The 18,784-nt window shown below is 42.2% G+C and overlaps 1 protein-coding gene across 2 annotated transcripts; it reads right to left on the bottom strand.

Moving 5' to 3' along the window:
- Window positions 1-1,660: 1,660 nt before the first annotated feature.
- Window positions 1,661-17,281, bottom strand: ABCB10 (ATP binding cassette subfamily B member 10). Of its 2 annotated transcripts, XM_035108469.3 has the most exons (13): window positions 16,291-17,281; window positions 14,312-14,512; window positions 12,636-12,838; window positions 11,779-11,913; window positions 10,422-10,568; window positions 9,030-9,165; window positions 8,122-8,217; window positions 6,215-6,424; window positions 5,749-5,828; window positions 5,289-5,469; window positions 4,184-4,227; window positions 2,908-2,942; window positions 1,661-2,257 (listed from the first exon to the last, which is right to left on the bottom strand). In XM_035108469.3, the coding sequence occupies exons 1-13, from the start codon at window positions 16,664-16,666 to the stop codon at window positions 1,996-1,998; spliced, it is 2,106 nt and encodes a 701-aa protein (XP_034964360.2). In that variant the 5' UTR covers window positions 16,667-17,281; the 3' UTR covers window positions 1,661-1,995. The 2 variants fall into 2 exon arrangements, with proteins under 2 accessions (XP_034964360.2, XP_088522556.1); XM_088666430.1 differs by lacking the exon at window positions 6,215-6,424.
- Between the last annotated feature and the right edge of the window lie 1,503 nt (window positions 17,282-18,784).

Below are 18,784 nucleotides of genomic sequence, written 5' to 3'. Positions count from 1 at the left end.
CTCAGGAAATTAGAATATCGTCGAAAAGTGCATTTATTTCAGTAATGCAACTTTTTATTTTTTATTTTTATTTTAATTTTTACAAATGCTTTCTTTTGGAAATTCCACAGTAATAAAACAAATAGTTACAATAATACAAAAATAAATATCGCTATTCCATTTCATTAATTACATTCCATTTGTAACTGACCCGCCTAACGACAAATAATTACAACAAATAAAGGCTTGACATATCTTGCTTTGCATGTCATGCATCTATCTCATATATTAGTTTCACCTTTTAAGTTGCGTTACTGAAATAAATGCACTTTTTGACGATATTCTAATTTTCCGAGTCTCACCTGTATACAATTTTATGTAATCTGATAAAATTTGCAAAGTTAGAAAGAGGACTGTTTACTAGTATTTTAATAATACATATAGTTAAAAATCAAAGAAGTCAATTCCTATGCTTTTGTTTATTTTTTTGTAGTTTTTAGAATGCATAGTATTATTAATCTTGTTCTCTTTACTCTGATAATCTAAGGCTGCAAGTCTAATCCCATTTACCTTGGAATATGCCCAATTGAATTCAATAAGGTTTACAACTGAGTAAATATAGCTTTCCTCATGAAAGTTTCCAATATTTAACCCACACCTAGGCATAAACATGTTTGCTAAGTTATACCCATTTTATGTTTTATGACATATTTCCAGTTTTGATTCAAAATAATTGATGGTGGGTAATAGTAAAGTGGCTATGACTGCAATCCCGTGTACAGTAAACTGGTTTTATTTATTTATACAGTTTTATTCTGTGTGACTTAAACATATCTTTATAAACACATGAACAAATGAAGCTGCCTTATATGAAATGAGCCAACATTAAGATACTTTTGGACCAGGTGAATACTCTCCCACCCCGGATCTTTTTGGTGCCACGTGAATGCTTCCCTGCCCTGGACTATTTTGAATGGTTTTTATGGGGGTGGGGCACTTTGGAACATATAATGTACACTGGGTTTTAAATGCTGCTTGTTCTGCTTTTTAAGCAAGTGACAGAATGATTTTTAGGGTGCAATCCTAAAGTGGAAGAGAGATTACAAAGGCAATTTAAAATGTCATCCGGTGTGTTGGCATCAAAGTAACAGGATAGAACTGAAAACAGAGGAATGTTCTGTATTCCTAATCAGTTACTAGCCTCAGGATTTAATTGGGAAGAGTGAAAGTTTTAGATACACTCAAGAACATGTCTAAATTCTGCCTGTGGGGCAAATATCCTATTAAAAAAACCCTAAACAGGTCAGGGTGGAATTTCTGCCTTCCCCATTTTGTTGGCCTTTTGACCCCCATCAGTTCTAGCCAGGATGACCAATGGCTAGGGATGACAGGAGTTTTAGTCCAAAAACATATGGAAAGCCACAGGTCCCCCATCTCTGTCATAGGTCTCTGTCTTCCAGCCCAACTAGTAGCAGCTTTTCTACTAAATGTCTTTCTATGATTCCCCCTTCGGCCTCCTGTGCCACATCTTATGCTGTACCAGAGGCTCCTCCAACTCTCCGGAACAAATTTGGAGGATGCAAGGGTCAATGGTGGGAACAAGGAATTGGTGAAACTTTCCCTCTGCTCTGATCCTCTGTGTTCAATGAATGGACCTCTGTTTCCAACCCCATAACTTAAAAAAAAAAACATAACTAAATGTAGTTTTAATTTCCAACAATGGGAAAATCAGTGTGCTGCCATAACCTAAAACCAATGAACATCCATATTATAGTCATCAATAAAAATACAAAGAAATTACAACCTGAAAACAACTCAGTATTGGGTATCTTCATAATATAGTTAGTAGTTCTGAATAAAAAGTTTAGCACAATCAAGTTTAAAAATATTTGAAACAAGCTGAAAAATATATATAACATTTATTGTACATAAACTGAAACATAATTTAAAATTCTTGGAAATGTGGTACATTTCGATTCCTTATACTCTTTCATAATTTTTAAAAATATTTTTCTTTCAGGATTTCACATTTAATGCAAAACTTTCAGGAGTCTGGATAAGAGACTGTTTCTTCATTAGTTTGCTGAAAAGTCCATCTGGGTTTGCAAGCAGTGTTTCATGCTTTCCACACTCAATAATTCTACCTTGGTCAAGAACTGCAACAGAATTAGCATTCTGAATGGTGGACAGACGATGAGCAATAATGAGGACAGTTCTCCCTTCCATGAGCCGATCTAGTGCTTCTTGGACAAGATACTCATTTTCAGCATCCAAAGCACTAATTCAAGAATAGATTGAAGGGAAAAGATGTGATATATTCCACTACTACACTCTGAGGGCTATTTTTTTTTAGTACAGACTAGTTGTCTAACCAGCTTGCTTTTGTTTCATTTAAAAATCTGCCATAAATACGCTTAAAATATTGTTATTTCACAAAGTCCACATTCTGTGGACAAAATAATATCCCATTATTTATTGGAAAAGATAATCTTAACCCATTTTGTCTTCAGCAACACACACCACCTTTTGACAGATCAGTTCCTACTGAAATTTAATTAAACATGTTCATTTTTAATCAAATTTATATTTAATCAAGTTTCAAAAGACAAGGACACATCCAAATGGGAGCTTCCCAGTTTAACAGGAGAGAAGGAAGTGTCCCAGAAAGAAAGACAGTTCCTTTCATTGTACAACTGAGCACAGCTTATCCTGTACTGATTTTTGTGCTCTCCTGGTCTGGACTTGCTGAAGCATTCCACAGATGTGGTCAGAAACTGTTGGGAACATCAAGTCACAGTTCCTTCCAAACTGCTTTGAAGGAAAATACATGGCCTGCTCTGGCATAAGGTGAGTAGTACAGTATAGAAGTATTAAAAGGTCAGTAGTAAAGAAGAAATTATCACTTCTGGGGGGAAATGTTTTACTTACCTTGTTGCTTCATCAAGAAGAAGAATTTTTGGATTCTACAGAACAAAATGAACTTGATTTTATTTTGGCAGTTTTTTAGTTGAAGATTGTGTTAATGTACATACATTGGAAAAATAACTGGAACATTAGGGAGAATACTTCAGATCTCTTCCTCTATATAGGTGGAAAGCAACTATGAGGCCACCTTTATTAACAATGAACTTATCAGTGGTTTCTGGTGGAATTGTTTGCGTCTTCCATATATTCTTCATGTAATTGGAGCAGCAAGCTTAGCTGCTTCATAGCTATGCTTATGTAGCAAACATAGATATGAAGCAGCTAAGTTTGCTGCTCCAATTACGTGAAGAATATATGGATGAAGCAAAGAAAAGCAGCATGGCAATGTCATTCTATGCAAAAATTTGAAATTCATTGGAGAGTTGACATAAGCAATACATATTTACATATAAGTATGAAATGGAGTAAACATGGTAGCTTTTAATATGCACTACTAGATTATTAAGATTCCTCTAAACTAAAGCACAATTGCAAAAATGGCAATGCATTAGTACTCACCACTAAAACAACCAAAATGTTTTATCACATACCAGAAAAAAGAGATTTTTCTATGTAGAGCCTGGAGTTTGTATCTAACTAAATTAAGAGCTGTTACCAACAAACGGGAAGGCAATTTACATTTTTTTAAGTAACCTGCAAGCTAACTCTTAAAAGTGCTAAGCAAAGGTACTACACCTTTGACACCCTAATCAAAATTACTACCGTATCTTCCCAGAGAGAAAATGCTGCTCCTGGAAGAGCAAGCTATTCCAGACAGACCAGACCGACCTGTAGGTTTCAGACGGAAAAGTAAAGTAGGACAATTTGACTCTATAGTAAGCATCATATAACGCCACAACTGTAACACATTTCCTATTCCTACCGTACTACCTCAGTTAAGAAAAATCTGTTTGACACATACAGTCATACCTCATGTTACGTCCGCTGCGGGTTATGTCCTTTTGGGTTGCGCTCCAGGCCAAACCCGGAAGTACTGGAACGGGTTACGTCCGGGTTCGGCGCATGTGCAGAAGTGCTAAATCGCGCTTTGCGCATGCACAGAAGTGCCAAATCACAACCCGCGCACGTGCAGACATGCAGGTGCGGGTTGCAAACGTTGCAGGTTGTGAACGTGCATCCCACATGGATCACATTCGCAAGCCGAGCGTCCACTGTATGTTTTCCCTTGTTCCTCTTTCAAGATATGGATATGAGAAAAGCCAATTGGTTTCTGTCTTACCTTGAGAAGAGCTCGAGCAATTGCAATCCGTTGCTTCTGTCCACCTGTTAAAAAATGTAACTTTTTTTAAAAAATCCTGTTTTTTTCTCTTTATGGAAATTCTTAGTTAAATGCAGGAGGATTAATTGCTCTCCACTAATTCTGCAAGGAGGACTACATTTTAAAGCTTTCCAGAGGAGTAGCTGTATGAGTGAGTTGCAGCAAAACAACAGTCTTGGGACACCTTAGAGCAGGTGTCAGCAAACTTTTTCAGCAGGGAGCCGGTCCACTGTCCCTCAGACCTTGTGGGGGGCCAGACTATTTTTTTTGGGGGGGGGTGAACAAATTCCTATGCCCCACAAATAACCCAGAGATGCATTTTAAATAAAAGCACACATTCTACTCATGTAAAAACATGCCGATTCCTGGACCATCCGTGGGCCAGATTTAGAAGGTGATTAGGCTGGATCCGGCCCCCGGGCCTTAGTTTGCCTATCCATGCCTTAGAGCAGTGATGGCCAAACTTGGCCCTTCAGCTGTTTGGGGACTACAATTCCCATCATCCCTGACAACTGGCCCTGATAGCTAGGGATGATGGGAGTTGTAGTCCCAAAACATCACTGCCTTAGAAACTAGCAAATTTATAAAAGCATAAGTTTGGGGGGCTAGGGTTCACATCGTCATTTAATGTAAGTGAATCATAGAGTTGGAAGGATCATCTAGCCCAACTCCCTGCATTGCAGGAATATGCAGCTGTCCTTTAAGGGGATTGAACCTGCAACCTTGGCATGATCAGCACTATGCTCTAACCAACTAAGCTATCCTGCTGTAATAATAATTCATTTCTTTGTTTATAATATAGTGCTATCCTAATTTGCAGGTTAGATAAAGGGAGACTTGTAAACAGTCAGGTCAAAGAGAATAGAATGCATAAAATACAGACAGTGGCCTGGTTTGTCACGCTAAGCCAAATTATCAGTCAGTGCAAATGTATAAGCATGTGGGCCCATGGAGAAGAGACCATGGCCTCTTTGCTCCTCCCTGGGATATTAACAAAATTTAAATTATATTTTAAAAGCACATATACTGTATTACACAATGCATTTTGAAAAGTTCGAAGTCATACCTGAAAGAAGAACACCCTTCTCCCCCACTAAAGTGTGGAATCCGTTTGGAAAGTTTTGGATAAAACTAGCAGCGTTTGCTATCTCAGCAACTCTCTCAATTTCTTCAGTAGTTACTGTAGAAGGGTCCTCTGCACCATAGGCAATGTTTTCAGCAATAGAGCATGAGAACAGAACTGGTTCCTAACGTGTAAAACACAACATTTTCATATGAGATTTTTTTTTATCTGAAGTCTTAATATTTTCTACCAATTGCAGTGGTTAAACATTTTGTACGGCAGTGAATCGATTCCTTCTATAGGAATATAGAAGGAAGTATCCCTATACTCTATAGGAATATAGAAGGAGTGTTCTCAGGCTTTTGTCCAAAGCTTAGAATGGAGCATTGCAGTAAGAACCTTCCTTTCACAAGGAGTGCAAGAATTGGATAAATATACAAAGAATCACTGCTTCTCTTCTTACCTGGCTTACTGTTCCGATTCTATTCCTGAACCAGAGTGGATTTAACTGACGAACATCAACACCATCAACAGTGATGCTTCCTTGAACAAGAGATGGTTGTTAGATAATATTCTAGGAACAGAGGGAGAAATAGGAGACTCAGGAGAATGAGAAATAATAGCAGAGGGAATGCTTAAGTGCCACAGAGGTTACTGTATAGCCTTCTTGGCAATTTTACCCTGAATGGAACTGTCTCCTCGTGTCGCCTACTAAAATCACATTTATTTGCCTATGCTTTGGAAGACTTGGATAAGGTTGCTCTGGATCTTAATAATTTGTAATAGTCTGAAGACCCAGGGGGCTGCCACCTTGCTGAAGCAAAGCAGACTCTGCATATTGTGAACAGGAGACCAGCATTTTTGCATTCTATTCTGAATGCAAAACTGCATCTAACACAATTGCTGACCTTGTATACCCTCATTCTTACCTGAGATTGGATCATAAAGCCTAAGCAGGAGAGAGACAACAGTCGATTTGCCAGAGCCACTTGGGCCAACCAATGCCATTACAGAGCCCGATGGGATGCTAAGGGTAAAGTCCTGAAAAATCAATGCTTCTGGACGAGCTGGATATGCAAATTGGATATTTCTGAACTCCAGAGCACCTTTGAATGCATCCTGGTTTAATACCATTCCCTCTTAAAAAAAAACAAACAACAACAACAACAATTAAAATTGCAGTAATATAAACACATTTATGACTGAAGAGGAACCCAATATTTGTGCAAGTAAGATGCATCTATGTGCATTACATTCAGTTGTGCCATCAAAAAAATCAAAATAAGGGGCACAGGTTATCTGCTGTGACTCTTCTTAAGAGTTATACAGATTTGCTCATTTTTAAATGTTATCTATAAGGCAACCTGGATCAGTCTGATCATAGAGGAATTGGGCACGAGCCTTAGCTGTGTTCTTTCTGGGAATTAAGTACCTTAGCAATCGCACACTCTAAAAATCCCCAGTGGCTTATTCTGCTTATGGCCTAGCTGGACTAGGTACCGGTAGTTAGTCCCACTTTCTCCCAAGGGAATAGCAGCACCAATAGCAGCACCAAAGACAGAGAATGGGTCATATAATAGGGACAGAACTTGGTGAAGAGCTGGGCTGATATGTTTAGTTCATTCTTCTCATATATTTGGAGGGACGAGAGACAATATACACATAAGGGATGGGTGGGGGAAATGCCTTCAAATTTCGTGTGTGGGTGTGTGTGGCTTCCCTTACTATAAACACAACATGGACTGGTCATGTGCGGGTGCCTGATGATCATCTTCCAAAGCAACTACTCTATTCCGAATTTAAAAATGGAAAGCGTAATGCTGGCGGTCAGCAAAAGAGGTTTAAAGACTGTCTCAAGGCAAATCTAAAAAAATGTAGTATAAAGACCGACAACTGGGAAACACTGGCCTGCGAGCGCTCCAGTTGGAGAACAGCCTTTACCAAAGGTGTCATGGGCTTTGAAGACACTCGATCCCAGGAAGCAAGGGAGAAACGTGCTAAGAGGAAGGCACACTTGTTAAATCCACACCGTGATCAACTCCCGCCTGGAAACCAATGTCCCCACTGTGGAAGGATGTGTGGATCCAGAATTGGTCTCCACAGTCACTTACGGACCCATTGTTAAAACAGTGTTTATGGAAGACAATCTTACTCGGATACGAGTGATCGCCAAAGAAGAAGAAACACAACATAGCTAAGGATATTCTGGTTTTTTTTTACCTTTTTGAAAAGGGTCTCACTGATCACAGTTGGCAAGACTCTTGCATGTTTTCCTATTGTATATCCTCTTTCCATCTGTGCCAGATCCCTATGGAAACACATAGTGTTGTTTCTATGGGGATGTGCCACAGGCAGGAAGAGAAAACATGGCTAGAAAATTTAAGGGTTTTGCAGGCTGCAGTCAGAAGCCAGTAAGGCTTTTTTTAAAGTGCGAAACACAGAAGAAAGCCTCAGACACCTTGTCTTAGAGTAAGGAAAGCACACACACATTTTAATGCTGTATTGTTTTTAACACTCGATTGGGAGCCGCCCAGAGTGGCTGGGGAAACTCAGCCAGATGAGTGGGGTATAAATAATAAATTGTGGAGGGAATTTCAGTCCACCCCTAAATGGAACAAACACACAAAGGGAAAAAGGACCATACAGAGTCAGGCTTGAGGTAATCAGCAACATCCCTGGCAAATCACAGAATTGCAGAGTTGCAAGAGACCCGTGGGTCATCTATATATATACCTGAAAACCAGCCCTGATGGGAAATTCTGCTGTAAGATGGCGTTCCGGGTTAGGGAGCTAACACCACAGCTTAAACATTTATGAAACAGAGAACCTACCGTACCATTAAAAGGAAGTTGTGGCTTTCGATCCATAAGTTCCCACAGACGCCCTCCTGCACCTAATCCTTTCATTAGCTCCGAATAGAAAGAGCTTAAACCTAAACAAGAAAAAGTATTGTTATGTACAAACAGGAACATGCAGGACAGGTAGTTTGTTATGAAATAGATTGGCATAACCTCCATGCCTGAATCCTTATTCTAACTGCTTCATGACTGCTCAGCCTGAAAAACAAGTTTTGCATGTTTGACAGAATAAACTCTGCCAACCCACTTCTAAATAGCTAGCATGTACACCTAAATAAAATTGAAATCTAAGACTAGGGTATTCTTGGCAGAGAGTAGTCATTCTGCAAGGGCACTGCTTTTCCCTCTCTTTTGAAGAAGGTAAACACACCCCAGCACTGGAAAACTATTTTTTCCTTTTAAGTAAAGTAAAGTATACTTTAAAGAACCTTTCAAAAGAACCACCCTGCTGGATCAGGCCAAGGGTCCATCTAGCAGGACATGAGAGCAACTGTTGCTATCTCCCAGCAGTTGGTGTGTAGTAACATACTCTGTCTGATCCTGGAGGTTGCATATAGTTAACATGACTAGTAGTCCTTGACAGACATATTCTCCATGGATTTGTCTCAACTGGTGGCCACCACCATGTTTTGTAGCAGCAAAGTTCCATAAATTACTTGTGTGCTATGGAAAGAAGTACTTTCCTTTGTCTTTCTTGAATTTCCTGCCAATAAGTTCCATTGGATAACCCCAAGTTCTGGTATGATGAGGGATAAACCCACTTTACCCACTTCCTTAACACCATGAATGATTTTATAAACACTTACCATGTCTCTACTTCTAAACTGAATCTTGACTATAATATTTCTAACTCATTCTTTTTAAGCATATATTTTATGATCCATACCTCCAATGCTTATGCCAACCCAGAAGGCGTACATTAAGAAAGAGGACAGTTCACCAATAGTCATGTGGGCACTGCTCATCAGTAATCCTCCTTTGTACAGAACAGAGAGCACAATCAAATTCCCAGATAGCCCAGTCTGAAAAAGAAAAAGTAACATATCTTCCAAGATAATCCAAACCTTCATAGCAGCATCTTCTGAAATTATCTCATGTTTGAGAACATTTATCTAAAATCTTAAAATAAAGTCATTTATTTGAAAAAAGCATCCTTGGTACCCATATTGCCAAAATTAAAAGAGTGAAGACATCAATTCTTTCATCACATTCTTCTAAAAGAATCAACTGGACACGTGAAGGGTAGTCAAAATACACATGACAGAAGCAAATTGGAGAAGCACATTCAGTACATGAAGTCTATTATGTTTGGAGTGCATCTTTAGGACTGCAACTATTATCTTCAGTACTCCCAAACTTTTCAGAAGGTCTCCAAAGAAAGCCAAATAAATCTTAATTTTGAGTCAAAGGAGCCCCTGCGCTAGCAGAAGGCACTTCCACTCATGCAAAGAAATCCCCCCCCTGGCAGTTCTATGTCTATTCTTCTTGAAGTTGTTGGGACCTGTTGCAGGAAGAGTTTGGTGTGAAGGACCAAGATCAGTGGTAGAGCATCTACCTTGCACAGAGAAGGTCCAACATGTCTCCTGACAAGCCTCAGAAAAGCTCCTGCCTGAAATCCTGGAGAGTTGCTGCCAGTCAGTGCAGGAAGCACAGAGTTAGATGGACCAATTGTCTGGCTCACAAGGCAGCTTATGATCCAATCCACTGCCTGCTCTACCCACCCTGGGATTACATCTTCTCTTATCAGAAAGGAAAACATAACCCATGTAAATGTCTTCAACCAATTTTCTTAGGAAATATATCCGTAGTCCCTGTTTACATTATACGAACAAGGAAGCTCACAATAGGCAGAAGGGTAGTTTAAAGGGGAAATGCTGCCATACTCATGCAGCATATACCCTGAATTTCCACTGAATGCGCTCTGATATCCACTCCCCCCCCCCCAGTGTTCCTATTAAAATCAGGGTCAATTGAAAATTCTCTGGAGCAGCTAGTGGCAGAGGTCTCCAAGAAGTGCCTTGGTCACAGTTAATGCTAACAAGGAAGGAAAGCTTCTGTAAACAGAACAGAACAAAACAAAAAAGTGATACATGGCCTGAGGTGCAACTCCCAGCTAGATGTGTAAATAATTTTCTGTAGGGGCGTTGTGATACGCTATTTACAGATGGAAAATCCGATAATGAAGGTGCCTATATCAAAGCAACAGTGTAAATATACAAGAGAAACCCAGGGACATTACAGAAACATTGTGGATTCCTCACCTTCTTCATATACTTACTGCTCCAAAGAATCCTGCTCGAGCTAACGCTTCCTTTTTGGCTAACTGTAACACATGATCAACTTTGCTCCTGTATTTCTCCATTTCTTTCAATTCTTGCCCAAAAGCTCGAACTGTTCTTAAATTTCCAATCCGTTCTTCTGCTAACTGCAGTTAACATTTAAAATATATAGATATAATCCAGGAGGCTTGAATTTCATGTGCCCCAAACCAACATACAATCGTAAATGTGATCCCTCTAATTCCGTGTTTCCCAACAGGGGGGGCAATTTGATTTTTAAGGGGGGGGCAATTCGAGAATGAGTTATTAACAGTGAATGGCCTTTTAGGCTTCCTCCACATGAATACGAGTTGGCTTTTTGAATAGTAAGAATTATATGTCACGGGGGGAGGGGGCATCAGGATTTTAGAGATGCTTAGGTGGGGCATGGCCAAAAAAAGGTTGGGAACCATTGCTCTAATTGCTTTTAAGTACTAGACGCACTAGCCGTATGCTAGAAGCATTTAGCATGTGATGTCGTGGTTTAAAAGACATACCTGAACTTTTGCCTCTTCGTGTTCCTGTGTAAAAGGGAGCTGGAACATAGTCTAAGGCTAAGCCCCAGTACTATATGGGGCTTGGGGAAAAGCACTGTAGCACAGGCCACAGAGGGCAGTTATACAGTGGCCTAGTTCATATTAAACTATAGTTTAAAATATGTTAACAAGAACAAGCAGTGAGCTTACCCCCCTGCTCAATAGTGCCTGCTTTGCTCCTCCTCTGTTTCTGTCTTTGCCATCCCAGGAGGGAAGCAAACCAGAGGCTGGTTTTGCATTATGTGTGAACCAGCACTGATAGTTTCTCTCCAAACAAGCCACAAATATAGGTGTCAAATGAGCCAAGCAGGCACTACTGAGCAGTATCCCCCCAGCATGCTGCTTGTTCTTATTAAGCCACCCTTTATTTTCAACTATGGTTTAACATGGCACCTGAAACAGGCCAATAACACAAGGTCAGTGCAGATCCATCCACACAAAATGCTGATGCAGGCCTCCATTTGTTAAACCTTGTTAAGAGACAATATATACAAACCCTACCATGACACCTACAAAGAAAAGTTACATAGAAAACTGTTGTATACCATAATAAGAAAAAAGGACTTCACTCTCAGTTGAAAAGGGGAATAGAAAGCTTGCAACATCCCTGTTGCTTCATCTTCCACAATCCATGCCTGATGTTACCTCATTTTCCTTAACTGAACCTTTATCAAGAGACAGCTGAGAACTAGTGGGAAATTGCTGAATAATGGCAAAGTGCAGAGTGATATAACCTCAACACTAACTTTCAGTATTTTTATTTTAACATGTAGTAACTGACCTGTGTTGATGCTGCAAGGGAATCCTGTGTCATTCTAGTCAGTTTTCGTAAATATCTTCCATAAATAACAGCCACAAAAGCCAGAGGTGGCACCACACTCAGAACAAATGTGGCAAGATTGGGAGACACAAAAAACTAGAAGGAAAAGAAGTAACCTTGAATCAATATTTTAGTACAATTAAATAGACACTGCTAGATCTATAAATTAAAGGCATGTTAACACAATGAGATTTCCTTTTAACAAGCAAGATGGGGAGCAACTGAAGGGAAATATTTCAATCCCTGCTGTTCAGGGATACATTTGGAGCCGTACTGCAACTGTTATCATTCACTACAGGCAAATGACTCAAACCCCACCCAAGTTGCATGATCCATTTGCATCACAAGTCACAATAGAAAGTAGAATTACCCAACAAACAAACAAATATATCACCAGATATATTTAAAGGCATTCTTAGTACAGTGGTGCCTCGCTTAAAGAATGCCCTGCTTAACGAAACTTCTGCTTAACGAAAGGTTTTTTCTAGTGGAGGTTGCCTCGCTAGACGAATTCGTTTTACGAAAAATTCGTCTAGTGAATCACGGTTTCCCATAGGAATGCATTGAAATTAATGTGTTCCTATGGGCAAAAAAAATTCAATGCATTCCTATGGGATTCTCTAGATGAATTTTTCATTATAAGAAAAGACCCGTGGAACAAATTAAATTCGTCTAGCGAGGCACCACTGTATATGTATCCTGTATCAAACAAAACAGCTTCACAGGTGGACTCCTGATCTTTGCAACCTCAACCTAAACATCCTGAGCCGGCAGAATACACACACAGAGAGAGACAGAGAAAGAAATAAGAAACATACCATCATCCCAACTGCAACTGAAGCCTGAGCACCAGCTCTTAGCCCATCAGAAAGGTTTTCAGTGACTGAACGACCCAAGAGTGCCGTGTCTGATGATAAGCGATTAATCAGCTCTCCAGTGCTGGTTTTGTCAAAAAAAGCTACTTCTTGTTTCAAGAGAGAGGAAAACATTGTTGCTCTCAGCCGTTTCACAATTCTTTGTCCTAGAAGGGTCAAGAAGTATGACAATTCACTGAAAAGAATTCACATATAAAGAATAAATTGGCAACTTCACTAATTGCAAGTTATTTTGCAACAGATCTTGTATCATAAATGAGGAGAGACAGAATGGTGTGCTCGTGTGTGTGCATATAGGGAGAATGGAGGATATGGGTTGTATTGTTTGCTATTGTTAAATATTTGGATCAGAAATTAATACCGTATTCAATTATAAGATGAAGTAGTTTTTGCATAACTTAGGAGAAGAAACTTATCTTTAGGCAGAGAAAGGCAATTCATACTATTACAATGTTTCAAAGAAATTTAATTGTGCATTTCAGAGTACAGTGATACCTCGGTTTAAGTACACAATTGGTTCCAGAAGTCTGTACTTAACCTGAAGCGTACTTAACCTGAAGCGAACTTTCCCATTGAAAGTAATGGAAAGCAGATTAATCCGTTCCAGATGGGTCCGTGGAGAACTTATTGAAAGTACTCAAACCAAAGCGTACTTAAACCGAGGTATGACTATACTGTATATTGTGAAAAGCAAAGGTAGTTCTATTGACCCATGCGGGGGGGGGCCGGGGACCTCCACAATCTATACAGTGGTACCTCGGTTTATGAACACAATTGGTTCCGGAAGTCTGTTCATAAACTGAAGCGTTCATAAACTGAAGCGAACTTTCCCATTGAAAGTAATGGAAAGTGGATTAATCCGTTCCAGACGGTCCGCGGAGTAACCGTTCATAAACTGAAGCGAACTTTCCCATTGAAAGTAATGGAAAGTGGATTAATCCGTTCCAGACGGGTCCGCGGAGTACTTAAACTGAAGCGTTCATAAACTGAAACATGGGTGTAATTGGTTCCGGAAGTCTGTTCATAAACTGAAGCGTTCATAAACTGAAGCGAACTTTCCCATTGAAAGTAATGGAAAGTGAATTAATCCGTTCCAGATGGGTCCGCGGCGTTCATAAACCGAAAATTCATAAACCGAGGTGTTCATAAACCGAGGTTCCACTGTAGTTGGGCAAACCCTTTATTGGCACCAACAAAAAGTCTGTGGATCCATCAATGGCCCTGCTCTGCTCCCACCCTACATATGCCCTGTTTGGAGGCCTTACATTGGCTGCTTCCAAACCACCAATGGGCCGGCTTGGATGAAACCAGGGAAACCAGGGAAGGGAGACCTCCGACTGTTCCTAACCCCTTCCAGTGGAGGTTAGCATGCTTCCAGACTGGATGTTGTCCAACAGCTGTTTTTCATACCCTGGAGTATATACATTTTCAGTTTGTATAATAGGAAAGGAACCCAGAGACCAAAGGGTGGGGAATCTGTGGCCCTCCAAATGTTTCTGGCTTACAACTCCCACCATCCCTAACCACTGGCTTTTAAATATGCAACTATTAGTCTGGAGCTACTTTCAGCCACTTGTTCCATTTTCCAGAAGATCATTTTAGGTATCCATTCCAATTACCTGCAATCTGCATGAGGTAGACACGGATTGCATTGGCAGCAGCACCACATAAAAATATTCCACTCAGCAAGGCACAGAGATTGGTTAGGTTGTCAGCAAGTTCACCAGTGGGATTTGTGTAGATGACATCAATTACTTTCCCCAAGAAAAAAGGGGCAGACATTGTGATGACACTGGAAACTGTCAGAAAGCCAACAGCAGCTGGGGGAAAATATAAGCCGTTTAATAAATGGGAAAAAATGATGCAAGGATTATAAAATTAACATTTTATAAAATACTTCAGCTTCTTATATTTTAGCAGTCTAACTGGAGAATTCTTAGTATCAAGAACATAAGAAGTGCCCTGTTGGATCAGACCAATTGCTCATCTAATCTAGCATCCTGTTCTCACAGTGGCCAACCAAATGCCTGTGGGAAACCCTAGCACAAGACCCCTCCCATCTCCTGGAGTTTCCAGAAACTGGTACTCGGAAGCATTCTGCCCACAATAAACATGGATACTTTGTGAAATACTTATATGAGACATCAGCTTAACATCAGGCGCATTTCACAGTACCTAATTTAAAGGGAATCTGTACAGCAGATATAAATTAAGATAAAGCGGCCTTTGAAAGGGTCTCCTCACAGTTAACCCTGATGGACCATAGCTAATCCAGGATAACATGTAACAACATGTCACTGCATGATATAATCACTCAGGCTACACAGTATGATGTTGCCCTGACACTCATGGCCAGTCTTTGGTAATATGGCACCCTGAGCAAGGACAACATTTTGCACCCCCTCAACTTTGAGTAGGTACCCGTATAAATACGTATAGGTTGCTGCTGTTGCTGCTATTGTTCCCCCTCGGCTTGGCACCCTGTGGTGGGGAACTGCCCGTACCACCCTAAATCCATGCTGCTCACACTGAAGGTGGGGAGAGGCAATACTGAACAATGTCGCTGCCTAGACAACAGGGCCAACATTCTCTGCCTTCCTACAGCATATTGCATAGTACATTGCCCACTTGGAATACTTGGCAAAACTTCTGCATTGATCCAATTTTTGTAGCGTGCATTTTTGCATCACCACTTGGGACAGAATATGGACACACAGAAGTGTGTTCCACTAAAAGTAATGCAGTATTCAGATGTTCATCCCGTGGCACACTATATTTTTAAAGCATATTCAAAACACATTATTTCCCCCAAGGAATACTGTGCACTGTAGTTTACCCCTCACAGAGTTCCCCGCCTCCTTTTGCAAAGCGTCCCAAACTACAGCATCTGGAACCTTTGAGGAACAGAACTTTTGCATGCGCTCTAAAGGCATCATGCGTTTCTTCTTCTTCTTTGGCGATCACTTCCATAAACACGGTTTTAACAGTGAGTCCGTAAGTGACTGTGGAGGCCAATTTTGGATCCACACGTCCTTCCACAGCAGCCATGGTGGAAGACAGAGAATGAGGACAGCTCGCTGTTGTAGGCTGGGCAGCTAATATAAAAGTGGATCACACAGCTTCCTGCATTTCTGGACTCTCCCTGGGCGCATGGCTAGAGGGGCTGTCCTGATGCGCTCCTGCACGTCAAAATTTACCACCACATCCATGTGGATGTGTCAGAAAGGCAAGGAGAACATAAGTGTAGGACCTGTAGAGGAGGGAATAAAGATTAAGCGCCAGAAGTCCAGCGTTTGGGAGAGATAAAAAAGCTGCATAGAGTCAGTTCTCTATGGTGGGCATTTGTGGGGTGGAGCAAAGGTGCAACCAGGGGGGGTAGAAAAGAACGACCTGGGGGGGGGAGCATTTTCTCAGCTCTCAGCCATTTAGTGGGTGGAGGCCAATGAAGTGGGAGAAAAAGAGAAAACAGAAACGGAAGAGCCAACGAAGCCTGGCAGGACATGGTAGTAGTAGTACCACGGTGCGCCCTTGGCTCCCCAGAGCCCTCCGGGAGGCAAGCAGGGAGACGGTCTCGGGGCAGCAAAGGAGGAGGAGGTACCTGTCAGTCTCCAGCGCTCGGGATATGCCAAGGCCAGGAGCCTCTTGGCGTCCGAGACCTCGGCGGCGGCGGGCTCGGCAGCCGGGGGCAGCGCGGCTCCCGGGGGGTCGCCCGCCTTCTTCCGCGAGGTCCCCGCCGAGGCCGCCCACGAGGACGCGGCGGAGCGGGAAGCGGCTGGCCGCGAGCGCAGAGAGCCGAGCGAAGGAGCGGCAGCGTCCCGCCACCTGCCCGCCGAGGGTGACGCGGCCCATCCGCCGCCGGCAGCCGCCTCTGCACCTCCGAAAGAAGCCGGAGCCCAGGGCCAGCAGTGCAGGCGCCGACGCCGCTGTTGGCGCCACAGCAGCAGCAGGGGGAGGCGGGGAACCAAGCCTGCCATGGAGCAAATGGCCGGTGGCCGCGCGGAGGTGGCGGTTGCTTGCTGCTGCTTCTTCCTTGCTGCGGCCCCCGGCGGGAGAGAGCAAAGCAGCGCCTCACAGGCTGCGCCGCCGGCGCTGCCCCATAGAGCGCGGCCCGCCTAAACGGGGCCCAGCCCGGCCCCTCCTGCTTCTGCGAAGCGCTGATAAGGCTCTCAGCTGAGGCGGCCTCCGACCATCCCCAGCCGGCAGAAGCGACCCGCCCGAGCAATCGCGGCGTCCGGAGGCGCCCTCTACCGCTCGCGGCCCGGACCAGGGCGTAGAGGCCGCCGCCTCCACCGCCGCCCGTCCAGCCTGTGCCGGGAGGACAGGGAGCCTCCCCGAGAAGCCCGCCCCATGATCGCCTCGCTGATAACGAAAACGGAAAAACACCACCACCCGATCACTCGGCCAAGTTTTCAGTTAAGGTTCCTGAAACTAAAAAAAAAAGCTTATTGGAACATAGGCAGGGTGTTGCTCTCCCCGGAACTACACACTAAACCATGTTTTGGACTTGGGGCTACAAGCCTAGGCGTACACTGGGAGTGAAAGTCTCCAGGGAATAAAACTGATCTGCACGGTTGTTGCTATTTACACACACACCTAATTTGAGGAGGGTTTATTGGTTTGTGATTTTTTTCTTGTTTTTATTAAGTATTTTACTTTTCAGTGAACGTGGTAAGCATACATGGGTTGTTAAAGCCAAGGGGTTTCCAGTCACTGTGTACAACGTCCAGGTAAGTCTGTGTCTAAGGTGAGGTTCTTTTTTAGGAATGTCCTGTCATTTTGGCTCAAATCCTCAACTCAGCCATATGGCTCACTCTGGGCGATGATCTTGGGCCAACCACTACTACTAAGCCTACCCTATTTGGTGGGTTTGTTGTGAAAACACCAGTAGTAGCATAAGTGGATGATGGGTCCATGTATGCTGCATTGAATTCCTTGCAGAAAAAGTGATATATAAATGTGGTAAATAAATTTATCTGTTTGGTACAGTGATACCTCAGTTCTCGAATGTAATCCGTTCTGGAAGACCGTTCTAGTTCCGAAATGTTCAAGAACCGAAAACTCAATGCGGAAGCCTCAATTCAATTGAGAAAATGGAAAAACACGCAGTGGAAGCTGTTCGACTTCCAAGGCACGTTCAAAAACAGAAGCATTTACTTCTGGGTTTTCAGGGTTCGGGTTATGAAACATTTGTCAACAGAGACGTTCAGTAACTGAGGTACCACTGTATATAACTTGTTCAGTGTTCTGAAGCCTGCAACCTAAGAACTGTCTGATTAATTCAGATCAATACAGAAGATTCATAGAATTGTAAAGTTGAAAGGGCCCCTGAGGGCCATGTAGTCCAACCCCCTGCAATGCAGGAATCTCAACTAAAGCATCTATGACAGATGCCGATCCAACCCCTATTAAAACACCTTCAAGGGAGGAGAGTCTATCACCTTCTGGGGGAGTCGGTTCCACTGTCAAACAGCTTTTACAGTAAGAAAGTTCTCCCTGGTGTTTAGTCAGAATCTCCTTTATTGTAACCTGAATCCGTTGGTTCGGGTCCTAAACTCTAGAGCAGGAGAAAAGCTTGCTCCATCTTCCATGAGACAGCCCTATCAATATTTGAAGATGGCTATCGTATCTTCTCTCAGTCTCTTCTTATCCAGGCTCTTATTCAGTTATTCCTCAGTTCAGTACTTAACGCTGGTGAGTTACAGAAATTGCCATTTTGACAGTCCATTTTTATCCATGTTTATTGGGAAGCGAGGTATGCAGAGGATTGCAGCCCTCAGAGTACAGGAGCCTCCTGTCAAAGTATGAAACGGGTATCTGGGCCCACTTCTGAACCTAAAGCCTTGGGCAGGCTTCACCAACCTGGTCCCCTCCAGATGTTTTGGACTACAACTCCTCAGTTCCAGCCAGCCCCTAGGCAATCTAAAAAAAGAGTGGAAATCAATTAAAGAGAAGCATACAGTAGGCTCAAGTTAACCTTCATCCCCTGCTTTTGTGAACTTTTCAGAAACATCTGTCTAGCTACTGCTAGAAACAGGATGCTAACTAAATGGCCGCTCTGTTTGAGACAGCTGGGCTGTCATATTTTGAAGATT

This window comes from Zootoca vivipara, chromosome 3, assembly GCF_965207765.1.
Source record: "Zootoca vivipara chromosome 3, rZooViv2.hap1.1, whole genome shotgun sequence".
In the NCBI taxonomy this organism is placed as follows: Eukaryota; Metazoa; Chordata; class Lepidosauria; order Squamata; family Lacertidae; genus Zootoca; species Zootoca vivipara.
This window is presented reverse-complemented; position numbering and strand designations above follow the sequence as displayed.